The 16,667-nt window shown below is 40.3% G+C and overlaps 1 protein-coding gene across 1 annotated transcript in view; it reads left to right on the top strand.

Moving 5' to 3' along the window:
• tsnare1 (T-SNARE Domain Containing 1) overlaps positions 1 to 16,667 on the top strand; it is a 344,395-nt gene that overhangs the window by 185,635 nt on the left and 142,093 nt on the right. The window contains exons 5-7 of the mRNA XM_055163234.1: positions 1,618 to 1,708; positions 2,242 to 2,316; positions 2,434 to 2,490. Of these exons, the coding sequence (XP_055019209.1) occupies positions 1,618 to 1,708; positions 2,242 to 2,316; positions 2,434 to 2,490 (223 nt within the window). The remainder of the gene's footprint in view (positions 1 to 1,617; positions 1,709 to 2,241; positions 2,317 to 2,433; positions 2,491 to 16,667) is intronic.

Genomic DNA, 16,667 nt, shown 5'->3' with positions numbered 1-16,667 from the left:
GTTTGTAATAAACCCAAAAGGGCTCTCTTTGATACATTCTAAATGGTCGCTTTTCTCTAGCACTTTTCGATCTTCAAGTCACTTTACGTCAAAGAACCACTCACCCACAAACAGATTCATACTCCAGTGTCTTGCCCAAGAGAATAACAATAATATTCATCTATGGGAGCTGGAGTTGCACTGCCAACCTGTATTTGTCCACAGGATCTGATCGCTGTACCAACCATGTTTGCTTTTATAATTATAGGCCTTGTTTTGTGTTCTATAAGGCTTTTATCACAAACAACAAGAAAACTGTGCAATAATCTGAATCTATGAGTGTACACTTCCTGTGAGCTCAACAGGCTTGACCCTCTGAGGCCACGAGTGCATCAGAGGATCTACAACACGTGTCTTTTTGAACAATAAAAGCACAGAACGGAAGAAAAATAACAGTGAAGTACACATTGGATTACAATGTGGTTAAATATTGGATTTTTATTTATAGTCTCCATATCAAGTATATGTTTTGAATGAACCTGCATGGCAATCTTGTTTATTTATTTATTTGTTTAATACTCGACCTCTTCTACCCAAATACTTCACGTCTTCTAACCAAATACTCAACCTCTTCTAACCAAATACATGACCTCCTCTAACCAAATACTTCTAACCAAATACTCGACCTCTTTTAACTAAATACTCAAAGTATTCTACCCACATACTCGACCTCTTCTACCCAAATACTCGACCTCTTCTACCCAAATACTTGACCTCCTCTAACCAAATACTTCTAACCAAATACTCGACGTCTTCTGACCAAATACTCGATCTCTTCTAACCCAAATACTCGACTTCTTCTACCCAAATACTTGACCTGTTCTAACCAAATACTCAACCTCTTCTGACCAAATACATGACCTCTCTCTAACCAAATACTTCTAACCAAATACTCGACCTCTTCTACCCAAATACTCGACCTCTTCTAACCAAATACTTCTAACCAAATACTTCTAACCAAATACTCGACCTCTTCTGACAAAATACTTCTAACCAAATACTCGATCTCTTCTGACCAAATACTTCTAACCAAATACTCGATCTCTTCTGACCAAATACTTGACCTCTTCTACCCAAATACTCGACCTCTTCTAACCAAATACTTCTAACCAAATACTCGACCTCTTCTAACCAAATACTCGACCTCTTCTAACCAAATACTTCTAACCAAATACTCGACCTCTTCTGACCAAATACTCGATCTCTTCTGACCAAATACTCGATCTCTTCTGACCAAATACTCGACCAAATACTTCTAACCAAATACTCGATCTCTTCTGACCAAATACTTGACCTCTTCTAGACAAATACTTGACATCTTCTACCCAAATACTTGACCTCTTTAACCTACTACCTTTCTAACCAAATACTCGACCTCTTCTAACCAAATACTCGACCTCTTCTACCCAAATACTCGACCTCTTCTAACAATACTAACTAACTCAAATACTTCAACCCTTTCTACAAATACTCGACCTCTTCTACCAAATACTTGACCTCTTCTAACCAAATACTTCTAACCAAATACTCGACCTCTTCTAACCGAGTACGTTTGTTTCCTCTTGTTTTTTTCTGCAGACATTCAACACAGCAGCAGACCAACAAAGTCATCACCACCACGAGTCAGCTCATCAAACAGCTGTCAGACATCATCAGCGGCTCCTCACGGGTTGGTCCTCTTTTATCGTCTTATGAGAGCGTCGGATGTAGCACCATGCGACACGAAGAACTTATATCATATAACACCACAGGCTCAAGGCTTCCTGTGATAAAGTGTCTGTAAATGTACATGTTAGTTAGCGCTACATGCAAGTGGTGTTTCTGTGTTCGTACAAATTTGGACACAGACACAACGAGAGGCTGTGTTTCTCTCTCTGGGACCTTTGAGCCTCGACTTTTAGCTATGACTCAAGATTTTCCCCATTATCACTATGACAAATCTTTCATCACAGGCGGCCAAAATCGTGCAGTGGACACCCGGTTTTCCACAAAACACTGTATTCTCATTAAGTTGTTTTTCACAGGCTACGATTTGATCAAATCTCAAATGGAAGAGATGTTGCAGGCAGATGTTTGGTTCATCCTGGAAGAAAACATATTTAGCTTTGTGTCAGTTTTTGGCTTCATCGTCATTTTATTTTATAACATCAGATGCAATTTGTATCTGTTTTTAACATGTTGTATGGTTGTGTGTTTCTGTAGCAGGACCGTCTGCGCCTGACCAGACTAAAGAGTGAACTGTCAGATGCTGTGCAGCGCTATGGGGACCTGCAGAAGGTAACTTCAAATGACGTTTATTGATATAATTTCAGATAAAAAAAAAAAAATCAAATGTATTTGTATGTGTTTTATGCAGCCTCTGAAGTGTTTGTCTTTGTTCTCTGTGTTTGACAGAAAATTGCCGAGCGCTCAAAGGCACTGCTCCCTCCAACACACATGGACAAGAAGAAGGTGAGATGGTTTGATATTTCATAAAAAAAACACTCTTGTTCTACAAAGATTGAATTTCTCTTTTGTCTAGAAGCCTTTCAAATCCAAATTGTACATTATTTTAAGGGCCAGTGGGGTCAAATTGAATTCACTGTTCTGAGAAAGTGTTATTACAATTACAGTGTGTATATGAAGTTTTTAGAGTAAAGTTCAAGAGAGTCTGGCTGCAGCTTCTGTTTGGAGCAGAGGTTTAGTGCTGTTGGCTACAGAGTGGAGCTTTACTACATCACATCTGCTGCCAGACACAACATAATGGTTTGAAACAAATTTATGACATTTACATGGTGAGAATGGCTGTGATTAGGATTAGGGTTAGTGTTTGCATCTATAATCAAGTGGTATTTGTAATTACTTGGGAAATAAAGGTCACAAGATGGACATTTAAAGGCCGGGTTGCAAAATTGAGGTTTATATATCCCATATTCATTTACCCAAAGACAATATTGGCTCCCTTTATGGCTACCTGGCTCGCACAATGAGCTTTTTTCTTCTTCTTTTTTGAGCTCATTTTTCTAGCAGCATATCATGGGATTGTAACCAACTAATAAGTGAAGCATGTGTAGTTCAAAGGACCAAGTAAAAGACTCTTGGATTTTGTGAAATAAGCAGTTTGTTTTGCCCATATCCACGAAGACGGGCTGGGGATGTTTGTGATGCTTCAGGCATTTTGCACCAAATGTGGATGAAGACCTTCCAGAGGAACTATTTAGAAACAATGGACCATTTCATCACCAACTGAAACATCAGAGCGAAGTTAAAGTAAGATCTTCCCTGTTGTGTTCACCTGGCGCCCCCTGGAGGCTGCTGTGATGCTGCAGGACACCGAGGAAGGACACTTTTGGCTCTTCCTCTCTCCTCAAACTGTCCCGACACAGATCCGCTGACCCTCCCTGACCAGTCCTCCCGTGAAACTGCACTGAGACCTTTGACTGAGACACGAAGGTCACCCAGAAGCGCAGTGGAAATGTTGCTGCAGCAAAACCTGAATTTCCCTCGGGATCAATAAAGTCTCTCTCTCTTTAAGCCAGGTTATAATGGTGTTACCTCCTCAAAAACATATCCAGAGGTGTGTTTTGTTTCATTCACACATGTTTGAGCAACCCTTTATTATAGGTCTCTCCACATCTCCTCTCCTTCTATTGCATCAAATTTAATCTATTCCATTAGGACTACAAATTACCCTGGCATAGTTTGGATATCATTTGCATTACACCTCAAGAAGCCCAAAGTTGCGTTACGTATCTTTCAAGTTGGGATCAGCTCCATGAGATGTTATTATTTTGCCTGTAATGTACCTCACTATGGCATTAAATGTACCATCTTTCATTTAACCAATTAAAGGTGCATTAATGGACTTGAAACACATGCATTCTTACTGTCAGAGGGCTCGCCAGTTGATAGATCTGACCTGTAACTTGGTCTAGTGGCATCATCAGCTTGTTTCCATAGAGATAAATATGTTTAACCCTAATGCACCCTTTTGAAAATAGTTACACCTGTGGTCCTTTGTGACTAAAATGTACATTGAAAAAGAATACCACAATATTTGTATGCAACTTTTTGATATCATTGTCTTCATTTACTTCTTCCCTAATCATACATACCAAATAATATATAATGTTTTGAAATTTTAACACGTTAAATAAGAGATTTTTTCTATATCTTTCAAGTAATTTTAATTTGCTTGTGCTGGGGTTAACGAAGGCTGGAAAATTCATAAAATAGTGGCCAACACCGATTTTGACATTTTTAAAATTTGTTAAAAGTAATTAAAATCGTGGCAACACACATTTTTTGCACAAACTGAAATAGTTACACCTGTGGTCATTAAAAAAGAATACCACAATATTTTTATGCAGTACAAATGTTTGTCCAACTTTTTTATATCATTGTCTTCATTTACTTCTGCCCTAATCATTCTTACCAAATAATATATAATGTTTTGAAATTTGAACCTCTTAAAATGCCAGTTTTGTTCGCAAAAGTCTCAAATAAATTTTCTATATCCTTCAAGTAATTTTAATTTGCTTGTGTAGGGGTTAACAAAGGCTGGGAAAGTTACACTCATGGTCCTTCATGACAAAAATGTACACCAGGAAATAATACCATAATATTTTAATGCAGTACTGATTTTTGTCCAACTTTTTGATATCATTGTCTTCATTTACTTCTGCCCTAATCATTCATACCAAATAATATATAACACTTTGAACATTTAACACATTAAATACCAGTTTTGTTTGTGAAAGGCTCAAATTATGTGCATGAGAAAAAGAAAAAAAAAGAAATGAAAAAATAATATAATAATAATAATAATAATAATAATAATAATAGGCTCATAAAAGTCATAAAATAGTTGACAGTTTTCTTAGTTTTTGCACAAAGTGAAATAGTTACACCTGTGGTCCGTTGTGAAATGGAAAAAAAAAGTACACCAGAAAAGAATACTGCAATATTTTTATGCTGCACATATTTTTATTCAACATTTTTATATCATTGTGTTCATTTATTTATTTATTTCATTATTATTATTATTATTATTATTATTATTATTATTATTATTATTATTATTAGTTTTTTCCCTTTATCTTTCAAGAAATTTTAAATTTGTTTGTATTTGGATTTATCGTAGGCTGGGGATGTCATAAAATAGCACCAACACTGATTTTGACATTTGTTTAGTTTTTGCAGAAAATGCGGTTTTCCCCTTAAGCCCCATTGACTTCCATTATAAACACACATTTGTTGGTTGGACTGACATAACATCGGGGAATCATAAATTGTGGATTTTTACAGGTTTCTCTCGTTAAGAAAAGGTAAAATTTGTGCTTTTTACAATTCAAACCCAACTCACCCCATTATAGTTTCTGTAACATTCCAGTAACAGCAATAACATCTTAATGGAAACAAGCAGAAAAAGTTACAAAATGCACCTTGAGTAAAAATAAAATAAATCTTAAACTGATCACAAACCTTCCTCCACATGAGATACAAAAAAAGCAGGAAGTAGTTAGCCAAACTTTGGGAAGCGCCCTCATCGAGGCGTGCGGAGGCTGCCATACTCCACTGCAGCGTCCTATTCATTACTGAGATTGTTTTATTACCTTCTTTGACTGAGGCTAAATTGGCTCCCGACAGCACAGCACAAGACAACAACTCACTTAGAGCCGCTCCAAAACAAAGGCATAAAAACCGCGAGTGTGAAATATGGTTAACAAATTAAAGTCGATCTTTATTACGGACACACTGCAAATATTTGGACGCCTGCTATCGATTACTCCAACAGATAGTAAAACGTATTAGTTGAGATGGTGCAGTAGAAGTCATAAAATAAAATACCTATGGAATTATAGACTTGTGAAGGCCCTTGGAGATGGTAAAAAGATTTAATGTATTTTTAGAAGTTGCAGTTCATCACAATATAAGACTGGTAACGTTATATTGATTCTAAATGTACTTCATTGAGGTTAAATCTGCACTGTGTAACTTTTCTGGGAGAGGGTTCGCCTTGAGCTTGTCTCCATAGAGATCTTATTGCTTTGGCATTAAACTTATCTATCTCCTTGAAGACAAGCAAGAAGAAACCAACAAACCAAGTTACAAAGCAAAGCTGTGGAGTTGTTCATGTTCATAGTAAGAATGCATATTTTTCTAGCAATTAAATCCCTGAAATTGGGTAAAACTTAGATTAACAGGTATAATACCATACTGTGGAACATTCCAGGCAAGGCAATATCACCTCCATGGAGACAATCAGGTGGCGGACCCTCCTCCAGAAAAGTTTAATACAGTGCGCATTTAAGAGAGGTAAACTGAAAGTGATATACAAATGCACATATTGAGGCAGAAACCCAAGGAATCAAACCCAGAATCTTCTAGTTGTGAAGTGAGGATGTGAACCTCTGGGGGCCACATTATCGCTCCTGACTGTGATAGGGGCCGGGGTCGGGTCGGTCGTATAACAGAAGTGTATGACCTCGATGATGCAGATTATATTCTTTGGAAACCTCCACACTTTTTTTACATGTCAGACAAACTGCACGGTCCTTCCACTGAACAAAAAAAACTGGTCGTCCATTGGTCGTCCACTGTTTTGAAAACTCAACACTCTGTCAAGTTTTTGTACTTTAACAATCGACATTTAGCTGTCCTTATCTGCACTACAGAACTCTGCAAGTGCGTTGACTGTCACTTTGACTGTTTGATCTCGAGCTTGTCAAGTGATGAAATTTCAGAGGCAAATTTGGCAACAAATGCAAATATATCATATAATTATTTAAATATAAATATAAATACTTCATATATATAAATACTTTTTTTTATTGAAAACAAGACAAAAACAAAACCACAATACAAGATGCAGATGTATTATTATTTGCCAGAAACTAAAAAAAAACACACAAAAAAAAAAAAACAGGCCATGACAACTTTTGAGGATTGCCTCATAGGGCCAGTTCAAGTGGTGGGGGCAGAGGGGCTGGGGGGCCGGACAAAGGGGCGTGGTGACCTGGAGTCGGCCCGCTGGCCTTAGTTTGATGACCCTTGCTCTATGCCAATGTGTGGGAATCCAAAAAAAGTAAAATAGTCTACTTAAAACTAATAGCACTGCTGAGTAACTGCCTAGATAAATAGTGAGTAATGACTTTGTATGGTGGCCTCATTGATTAGTTTTCATGGAAATAGATACATCTGATCTATGTTATAATGTTGTTTCACTAATCATCTATCTGTTAATTCACAGAACATCTTTCAGTGGGTCTGTTTGTTTGTCTGCTCCACGCGTAACTCTCAAACCGAATGTGTGCAGTGCCAATTTTCATGTTGTTAGGACAAAAAATGCCAAAGATCTGGGAAAATGAGTTTGGATCATTTCAGCCATCATTTTGGATTTTGCCAACTGTTGTTAACATGAAAACTACTACGTGACATCACAAGGTGGAACAGAGCATTTTGAGCATTGGAGATGTAGACAGACTAATAGTAAAGGATTACTCAAACATTCTAACACGCCTTAAAGTTCACAAGAGTAAATTTTACATTATATAGGACCTTTAAGAGACAGTGTGGCTACATTCAGGCTGCAGGGCTTAATGCTCAATTCAGATTTTTTTGTGAAATCCAAATTTTTGCGAGGTCGTTCACATTTCCAGTTAAATGTGACTCGTATGTGATCTCCAGTGTGAACTTTAAACACCCCAAAAGTGTCCCGCTTGCGTGCGCGTTCAGTGTTTAAGGAAGTTAAGCTTAAACGCTGGGTTTGTCTCCCAAAATACGGTTCAGTTCTTGGTAAAATGGACAGGTTACACATCCATGGCCACTTCGTTTGTTTGAGTCTTTAGCTTCTTTGTATTTGACTCGCAAGCTCTTTATTTTTCATTGACACTGGAGTCAGGACACTCGGACATTTCTTTGGTAATCATTTCAAAAACCGCCCGGTTCCGATATCCAATTTGACCTGAATACAACGACCTCCCCAAATAATAATGAACTCTGTAACCTCACTTTCCCTCCATTGACGAGACTCTGACCCTGACGCGTAGGTGGGATGAATGTGACCTGGCCTTTCAGACTGAAGTCGCATGTCAAAAGATCGGATATGTATCGGTTTTAGGAGCACATATCCAAGAGGCCTGGGTCGCACTTGAAAAAAAATCTGATCTGTGTCATTCAGACTGTCTTTAAAAGATCAGATACAGGTCACGAAAAAAATCGGATTTGGGTCACTTCGGGCTGCAGTCTGAACGTCGCCTATTACAAAGTCAAGCAGAAATAAATATGCTCTTAGAAGACTCTTCGAACTTCCAGTATTGACAAAAATGAAAACGGTCCACTGAACAAATTATGTTTTTCATGTTTTACTCAGCTGTTGTTTTTTGGGGTTTTCAATTTCAGCCATTTCCATCTGAACCCTGCAAATCGATGCAAATACCACTGACCGAAGTCCTACCCACATTCGACACGAGCATCATCGCAGTGAACCGGAACACGAAACTCATTTGGCAACTTTATTTATAACCCTGATCTTTCGTCTTCGTATGTCAGAGCGGTGATGTACTTTATTTACCGTGGTTTGTGCGAGGCGTGCTGATGTATATGTATACGCGCAGGATACATGTGCGAGAGGAGGAGACGATGCTTCTTTCGCTTCAGTTTTAGCGCCTCTGATTCATTATTGGCCGTATCTCGCTGTGCGGAGTGACTCAGCCTGGGCACCGGGGCAGCTCCGCGCTCCGTGACCCATGATGCCTTCACGATCGCTGATTAGCCGACCACCAAACCAGAGTGGAAAATTGCCTTAACCTCAGAGTTGGTATTGTCATTTTACTTGAGTTGTTTGGAGAAGTGAAGAGAGTTCGAGTTAGATATTTGAGCTCGCGCTTGATAAATGACACTGATATCAAAGGTTATCAAATTAAGCTTTCGGTAATTGAGATTTTTTCATTATTATTCTTTCAGAGTGGGCTCGTTATCTGTGGGATTATCAAATACTAACTCAATTTGTGGAGGATTTTTTTTTCTCTCCGCATCTTGAATTTATTTGCTTTAACTTCGAGATCTTATTTTTACACCAATTTTAGCAGCAGGTTGAGCACGTTACCAATCAATGTGAGCCTAAAGAAGAGAAACTGCCACGACAATTATAATTTAGTGGTTGATACACAAACTCAAAATTTTAATTCAGGTTTATGACTTTTCTGAGAACTAATACTAACCACTTTGTTGCCTTCAACTATTCATACCACCTCAGAATTAGTGGTAATAAAGATCCAAAATCCAAATTCATAGTCAGTATTTTGTCTGGAATATAACAGAATTTGTTTTGTTTTCATTTTACGCTGATGTAGTTAGTAAAAAACGAGACTTAAATAAAACCACTCCTTGTTAAAATGTACTGTAGAAACATTTGGCACACATACGTCACATAAATTCAGTGTTGGCGAGTAACAGATTACATGTACCAGAGTTACGTAATCAGAGTACAATTTATGAGTAACTGTATTCAGTTACAGTTACTGTTTCAGTGAGTGGTAATTGGATTACAGTTACTTGGTTGAAATAAATGGATTACACGGCGGTATTTTCCTGTTTTCACATTTTGGGTTATATCCCTTTTTTTTTTTTTTTTTTTAGGTAATTCCACTCATTGCTGAACACTAAATCAGGTCTAAACCAGGTCTAAAACCAGGTCTAAACCAGGTCTAAAACCAGGTCTAAACCAGGTCTAAAACCAGGTCTAAACCAGGTCTAAAACCGAGGAACAAACCAGGTCTAAACCAGGTCTAAAAACCAGGTCTAAACAGGTCTAAAACAGGTTAAACATCACTAAACCGGGTCTAAACCAGGTCTAAACCAGGTCTAAACAGGTCTAAACCAGGACTAAACCAGGTCTAAACCAGGACCAAACCAGGTCTAAACCAGGTCTAAAACCAGGTCTAAACCAGGTCTAAAACCTAGGAACAAACCAGGTCTAAACCAGGTCTAAAACCAGGTCTAAAGCAGTTCTAAAACCCAGGACTAAACCAAGACTAAACCAGGACTAAACCAGGTCTAAACCCAGGACCAAACCAGGTCTAAACCAGGTCTAAAACCAGGTCTAAAGCAGGTCTAAAACCTAGGACTAAACCATCACTAAACCGGGTCTAAACTATGTCTCAAACAGGATTTATCAGGACTAAACTGTGCCGTGCAGACCCTGTCTCCTCCTCCTCTTCTATCAATACTATTTTTAATTTGGTTCAGTAAAGTCTGGGCTTTTTATTTTATTTTCCCAGACAAAACATCTTATGTTACGATATCCTGGTCTTTGCTTCTCTACAGCAAATCAAGTAATCCAAAGTATTCAGATTACGTTACTCACCTAAAGTAATTTAATGGATTATGTTACAAACTACATTTGGTGTATGTAATCTGTAATCTGTAATGTGTAGGGGAATACATTTTAAAAGTCACCTTCCCAACACTACATAAGTTAAATACAGAAAGAGAACCTGTTTGATGTGTACGCTTTATAATAACAACGCTTTAATTAGCACAGTTTATTAATTAGGTGTTGGGAGTTAAAGGTACAGAAACTCTCTGGAGGCGGCACGTCACCTGCAAGATTCCATGGAAATAAACAGCCATACTTCAAACCATATTTCAGAACATTCTACATGGAGATAAGTATTTTTTTATGTCTTATTGTGGAATATTATAGCCAAGAGAACAGTATTTCCATGGATATCCTGCTCCAGGCTAAATAAGAGTCAGGTTTGTGGAAATACAAGCCTGCTCAGTGTAAGAATTCAGGTTTTTCGCTGCAAAAAAAAGCATAAATTTGAATATTTTTAAGCTAAAAAGTTGTTCATATTTTGGGCGAACGTGAACTGAACGCAAGACATGGCAAGGCAAGTTTATTTGTATAGCCCGATACACTAATTCAAAGTGCTTTACAGAAAAAGAAATGCATTAACTTCACAATAAAAACAAATCAAAACATAAATAATCATCATAAAATTCAAAAGAAAGTACTGTATTACTGCCTGATGAATGAGTTGTGAACGTATTCATTCTGGTGTCTGTGAAAGGCTTGCACTTCTATTTAACTCCGTTCAATAGGTGCCAGATTTCTTTAGTGTTCCAAGCAAAAACCCAACTAAACGCACCGTAAAGAGCCCTTACTATTATGTGGAAAAACACTCAATCTGGCAACAACACGAGCCACCAGCATCGCATCGCTGTATGCATCATCAAAACAAGACAAAACTAAAAGAATGTTGAGGGATTATCAGACTGTGTCACTTAGTGCTCTACTCTACTGCGCATGTCTCCTGCAGAAAGAGCCACTGTCCTGACTAGGGATGGGCATGATTAGTCGATTAATCGATAAGTGATCACTAAGAATTTCATCGATTACGTTCATTTTAATCGACAAACCGAATGTAGGTTGCTGGGCGTGGCGTAGGGTGACCAAACGTCCATGTCCGGGGACAAACGGGGGTCCGAAGATGTAGCTGTGTGCACTCAGAAGGAGCGAGCAACACAAACAGTCGGTCGGCCTGCAACGTACCGAAAACGCAAATGTGTATTTAACGATGACTTGTGACTTGAAGTGTGAGTCCATGTGCACAGTGAACAAAGCAGCACATATGTTTCGGTGTCCAGTGGGAAAAAGTTCACCAGGACACAGAAAACATGAAAAAGCTTTGCCAGGTGAGAGTCGCGCAATGTCGATGACGAGTCCCCGCCTCCCATTTCCTGTACGGTGTCTTAGTTTTGACAAACGCAAATATGGTCACACTAACCTGTATTCCACTGAGTCGTGCCGCATCAGCGCACAAGAACTGTTTTTTTTTTTTTTTTTCCTTAGCTTTGTTTATGCAAATTAGCCATGCGGTTTTAAGTTTTGTTTCTGTGAGAGTTGCGCAAAGCTGCATTAAACACATTATAATGTCAAACGGGCTGATGTGGCTCTAGAGTGATTACAGTTTATATGTCGTAAAGTTGAATTTATTTATCCAGATTAGTAATGATGATAATTTTAATATAAAAAACCTTAATGATGAATTGATAATCGATCGTTAATTCTCCCGACGATCAATTAAGAAAATTTAATCGAATGCCCATGCTTGTCCTGACTGGTGTAATGTCAGTGTCTCGTAAAAGGGCTACTGAAGTTTGAGATATTTTTTCTCATCATTTACACACTCACCTGCATTTAAAGGTATAGAGGATTTTCAAGGAACGAGAAATATGTTTGTCCTTTTTCATGTTGCGCATCATCCCTCCCCTACAGCTCCTACGTAGAAACGCCTCCTCCGCCTCCTTTTACGCCAGAAACAGGTTTGTAAACAACTCTACAGTTTGGTTAGGCATGGAGAAGTGAGGAGCGGGGGGAGCGGTAATTTCGTTCGCGGACGAGAAGTTCGCGGAGATTTTGAAGCATCAGCGGGGAGAGGAGCAGGAAAGTTGAGATTCATGCGAATAACTAGCTACACACGCAGCAGCAAGCGGACTTTTCTTTGATTACGTTTCAACATAGGACGCTTTCGTGACGTTTGCTGCTCTTGGACGTTTTCACAGCGAGAGTTTTGTGGACTGCGTCAGTCTGACCCTGTGTCTGCTCAGTCGCGCCATCAATGAATCTTCAAGAATCACCTTAGTTTGGCTTCGTTGCTTTTCCCCTTGTCTTCTTCTTTCAGCGACCTCAAAAACAGACTTTCTTTTGCGGCGAACTGCTCCTGGATTCTTGTCGCCATTGCAACAACTTTGTGCGAACTGTGAGGAAGATATAGGTCAAAAAAGCTGCTAAGAACTGTGCGTTGGTGGAGTAAACAGCGTCTGCTCTTGCGTCTGTGGACTGTGTGACGTCGTACGTAAACCACGTACGGCGGCGCGCAGGCAAGTCAGTTACGCTAGAAACGTAGGGAGATTGATTGACAGCCTGTCAGCTCACAGATAACGAGGCAGTGTCGTTATCTATTGGCAAATGTTTAGCCCCACACGTCCAGAGTTGATGATTTTTATTCTCTTTTTTTTGTCATCATAATTACAAGGCTACTGCACCTCTATAATCTATCATTGACAACTTGAAACAAAAAAAAACTAAAAAAAATCCTCCATACAACCTTTAACATATATGGGTCATTAAGTCATATCCCACTCATTCGTTTTCATTTAGCATCATAACTTATTTTACGACACGGTGATGAACTGTTTTAGTGCTGACAACAGCGAGAGCTACTGTTTCAACATCATGTAAACCGCACAGACAGCGGTGCTTTCTGCTCTGAGGCGGCGGCGCATCCACTGTGCTGATAAACAAATAATCCGTCTATATACTGTCGGGGTGAAAGCTGCAGCTGCTGCTCGTGTGGACTGAACGGACGGCAGCACTGGGGAAATGCTGTTCCCTAAATACTCATGTGAACTCTGGCTGGATGAGGATTCAAAATTTGAGATGAAGATGAAAGCTGTGGTTTTATAAGGCCTTTGATAACAATATTGAAAAAATAATCACTCGCAGCAACGTATTGGGAAAAAGAAAAAAAAGGGGGGGATGGAGCAAACGTCACTGGGACAGAGGAAAACAAACATCGCCGCTGGATTAAAGAGGCAGTCGAAATACGGAAACGTGCCCACGGGACGAAAAACCGGGACGAGGGGGCTTTTTTACTCTCACACACCTGGGATACTGTCCTGAGGAAGTCGGACTGCAGATGGCGCTGTCGTCCTGCCTCCACCGGTAGGAAGACGGCGCCAAAACCTGAATAAATCAGCTGACCGGACACGTCACAGCAACATCACGTGACCACTCTGAGGAAGACCGCTAGTGAGCAGTCGAAAAGTCAGGTATGAAACAAAACTGTTGGTCTGAAAAAAGAACCTAATCCCATAAAATATCGGAAGACCAAATGCATCTCATTGGACTAAAAAAAAAAAAAAAAAAAAGAATGATGAACTAGTCCATTCTTTTGAAACAATGAACAAACTATTAACTGCCGTATTTTACAGGCTATTAGGCGCTCTGTCATTAAATGGTCTTTTTTTGAACTTTTTTCACAAATAAACCGCACCGGACTTTAAACGAAACACAACAGTTGGATGGGTCAGTGGGACTTTGTTTGTCGTGTTCACGGTGACTCAGGGCTTTGTTCAGTTGTGGCGTGTAGGGAGGGTGCTGTCTGGGACCAACGGATTGTCGGCGTGTTCGCAGTGACTCAGTTGTTCAGTTGTGTCTAGAAGTGGCACATTGGACTTGCTTTTTCGGTTCGTTCCTCCGTTCCGTTCCTCGTCGGCGTGGAGTGATGAGTGTGTCTGCGGGTGCGTTTCGCTGTGCGGTCGCTGTCTGCTCCGTGCGTGTTTGCGTGCGCTGTGGGTGGTGTGGCTTTGTAGTTTACTGAAGTCGTGCTGGGACACCCGAGTGGATTCATGTATGGGGCGCTCTGGATTGCAGGGCGCGTGGTCGTTTTGTGATGGGGTTAGAGGCTTAAAGGTTGTATGGAGGATTTTTTTTTGTTTCAAGTTGTCAATGATAGCATTATAGAGGTGCAGTAGCCTTGTAATTATGATGACCAAAAAAAAGAGAATAAAAATTCATCAACTCTGGACGTGGTGGTGCCAGCTAAACATTTGCCAATAGATAACGACACTGCCTCGTTATCTGTTAGCTGACAGGCTGTCAATCAATCTCCCTACGTTTCTAGTGTAACTGACTTGCCTGCGCGCTGCCGGTACGCGGTTTACGTACGCCTGTCACGCAGTCCACAGACGCAAGATGCACAGACGCTGTTTACTCCACCAACGCAACAGTTCTTTTTTTGACCTATATCTTCCTCGCAGTTCGCACAAAGTTTGTTGCAATGGCGACAAGAATCCAGGAGCAGTTCGCCACAAAAGAAAGTCCGTTTTTGAGATTGCTGAAAGAAGAAGACAAGGGGAAAAGCAGCGAAGCCAAACTAAGGTGATTCTTGCAGATTCATTCCAGCGATGGCGCGACTGAAGCAGACGCAGGGTCTAAAGACTGACGCACTGTCCACAAATTACTCCTGGACAGGAAACTTCTGCTTATTATGAAAACGTACTTTATTTCCAAGAGTTAGACAAACGTTTTTCAGGACACGAAAGCGATATCCTATGTCTGAAAACGTAATTTTCAAGGCAAAGAAAGAGTCCGCTTGCTGCTGCGTGTTGTAGCTAGTTCATTCGCACTGAATCTCCGCGCAACCTTCTCTGCACCCCTTTCCTGCTCCTGTCCCCGCTGCCCGATCCACTCTTCCCCCTGCTCCTCACTTCTCCGGGCACGGAATCTCCGCGCACCGCTCCCCTCTCCTCTCTCCTCTCCTCTCCTCTCTCCTCTCCTCTCTCCCTGCTCCGCTCTTCTCCCTGCTCCTCACTTCTCGTCCACGAACGAAATGTCCGCACACCCGCTCCCCCCGCTCCTCACTTCTCCGTCTTGCCAAACCAACACTGTAGTTTGTTGTTTACAAGTCATGTGCAGCGCACCGGCTGTAAACAAACCTGTTTCTGGCGTAAAGAGGAGGCGGTAGGAGGCGTTTCTACGTAGGAGCTGTAGGGGAGGGGGGGTGGTTTCACGCATGCGCAACATTTGAAAAAGGACAAACAGTCGCTGGATTTCTCGTTCCTTGGAAAATCCTCTATACAACCTTTAAGAGCACGTCTAATAGCACGTAAAATACGGTATAAACAATTGAAATTTGTGAACTGAACTTTGAACTAGTTCCTGTAGAAAATTTACTTTCCCAACACAGGTACTTGTGCAGTTACTAAGCCTGAATAATTCTTAATGAGCTATGTGTCTTTTATTGATGTAGTTCAGTCTTTAATAAGCCTAATCAAACTGTAGTTATGACACAGTGTTACCACCAGCTCCAGCAGAGCCCTATTTCTGTACAGTAACAGTAAATCTTTCATACACCATTTAGCAGGTCTGGGCCAAAATAAACTGCAGCCCTGACAGGTGATGTGTGGTTCCAAACGTTGTGCGCTCGGCCGGGCCCCGAGGAGCTGACATGTTTGCTTTGGAAAAGTGCACGCTGTCCACAGTGGAGCAGAGGAACAGCTCCTGCCTTCAGCTACAACTACAGCCGTCCACTGCACCGCTCACAAAATACTCCTGCCACTTCACCGGGCACTTTACTCACATTATCAGAGAGGTGCATTACTACGCTTATGTTTAGTGCTTAAAATGTAATATTGGAATTAGTCGTGGAAATGTAAACATCCTTGAATCTTGAGAGAAACAGGTTGTGCCTCAAGTTCGAGTTCAGATCTGCGGGGAGGCGAAGGTTGTTGTTTAGCCATAAAAACAAGCAATGACGAATGAATGAATTAAATAACCACTGGATTTGTATAGTGCCTTTAAAGCTGGCTGACTGAAGTGAGGCTGCCGATCTGCGCCATCACACACTTCAATAACTGGTTGAAGTGTCTTGCCTAAAGACACAACAATGGCTTTTACCACTGGTGCCCCACTGCGACGTCAGATTTTCCCAGCGGTCTTCGACTTTGACCTAGACAAACTGTATTGATCCACAAGGGAAATTATTTGGACACAGGAGCTCACACATCACAATACAATGTAATAACAAAGAGAAAAAATATAAATGGTAAAATAAATTCTAAATAAGTAGCAAAAA

This window comes from Boleophthalmus pectinirostris, unplaced genomic scaffold (genome assembly GCF_026225935.1).
Source record: "Boleophthalmus pectinirostris isolate CB_2022bp ecotype Guang Dong unplaced genomic scaffold, ASM2622593v1 HiC_scaffold_6, whole genome shotgun sequence".
Lineage (NCBI taxonomy): Eukaryota > Metazoa > Chordata > Actinopteri > Gobiiformes > Gobiidae > Boleophthalmus > Boleophthalmus pectinirostris.
Note: the sequence above shows the minus strand (reverse complement) of the source record. Positions and strands in the feature narration are given on the sequence as shown.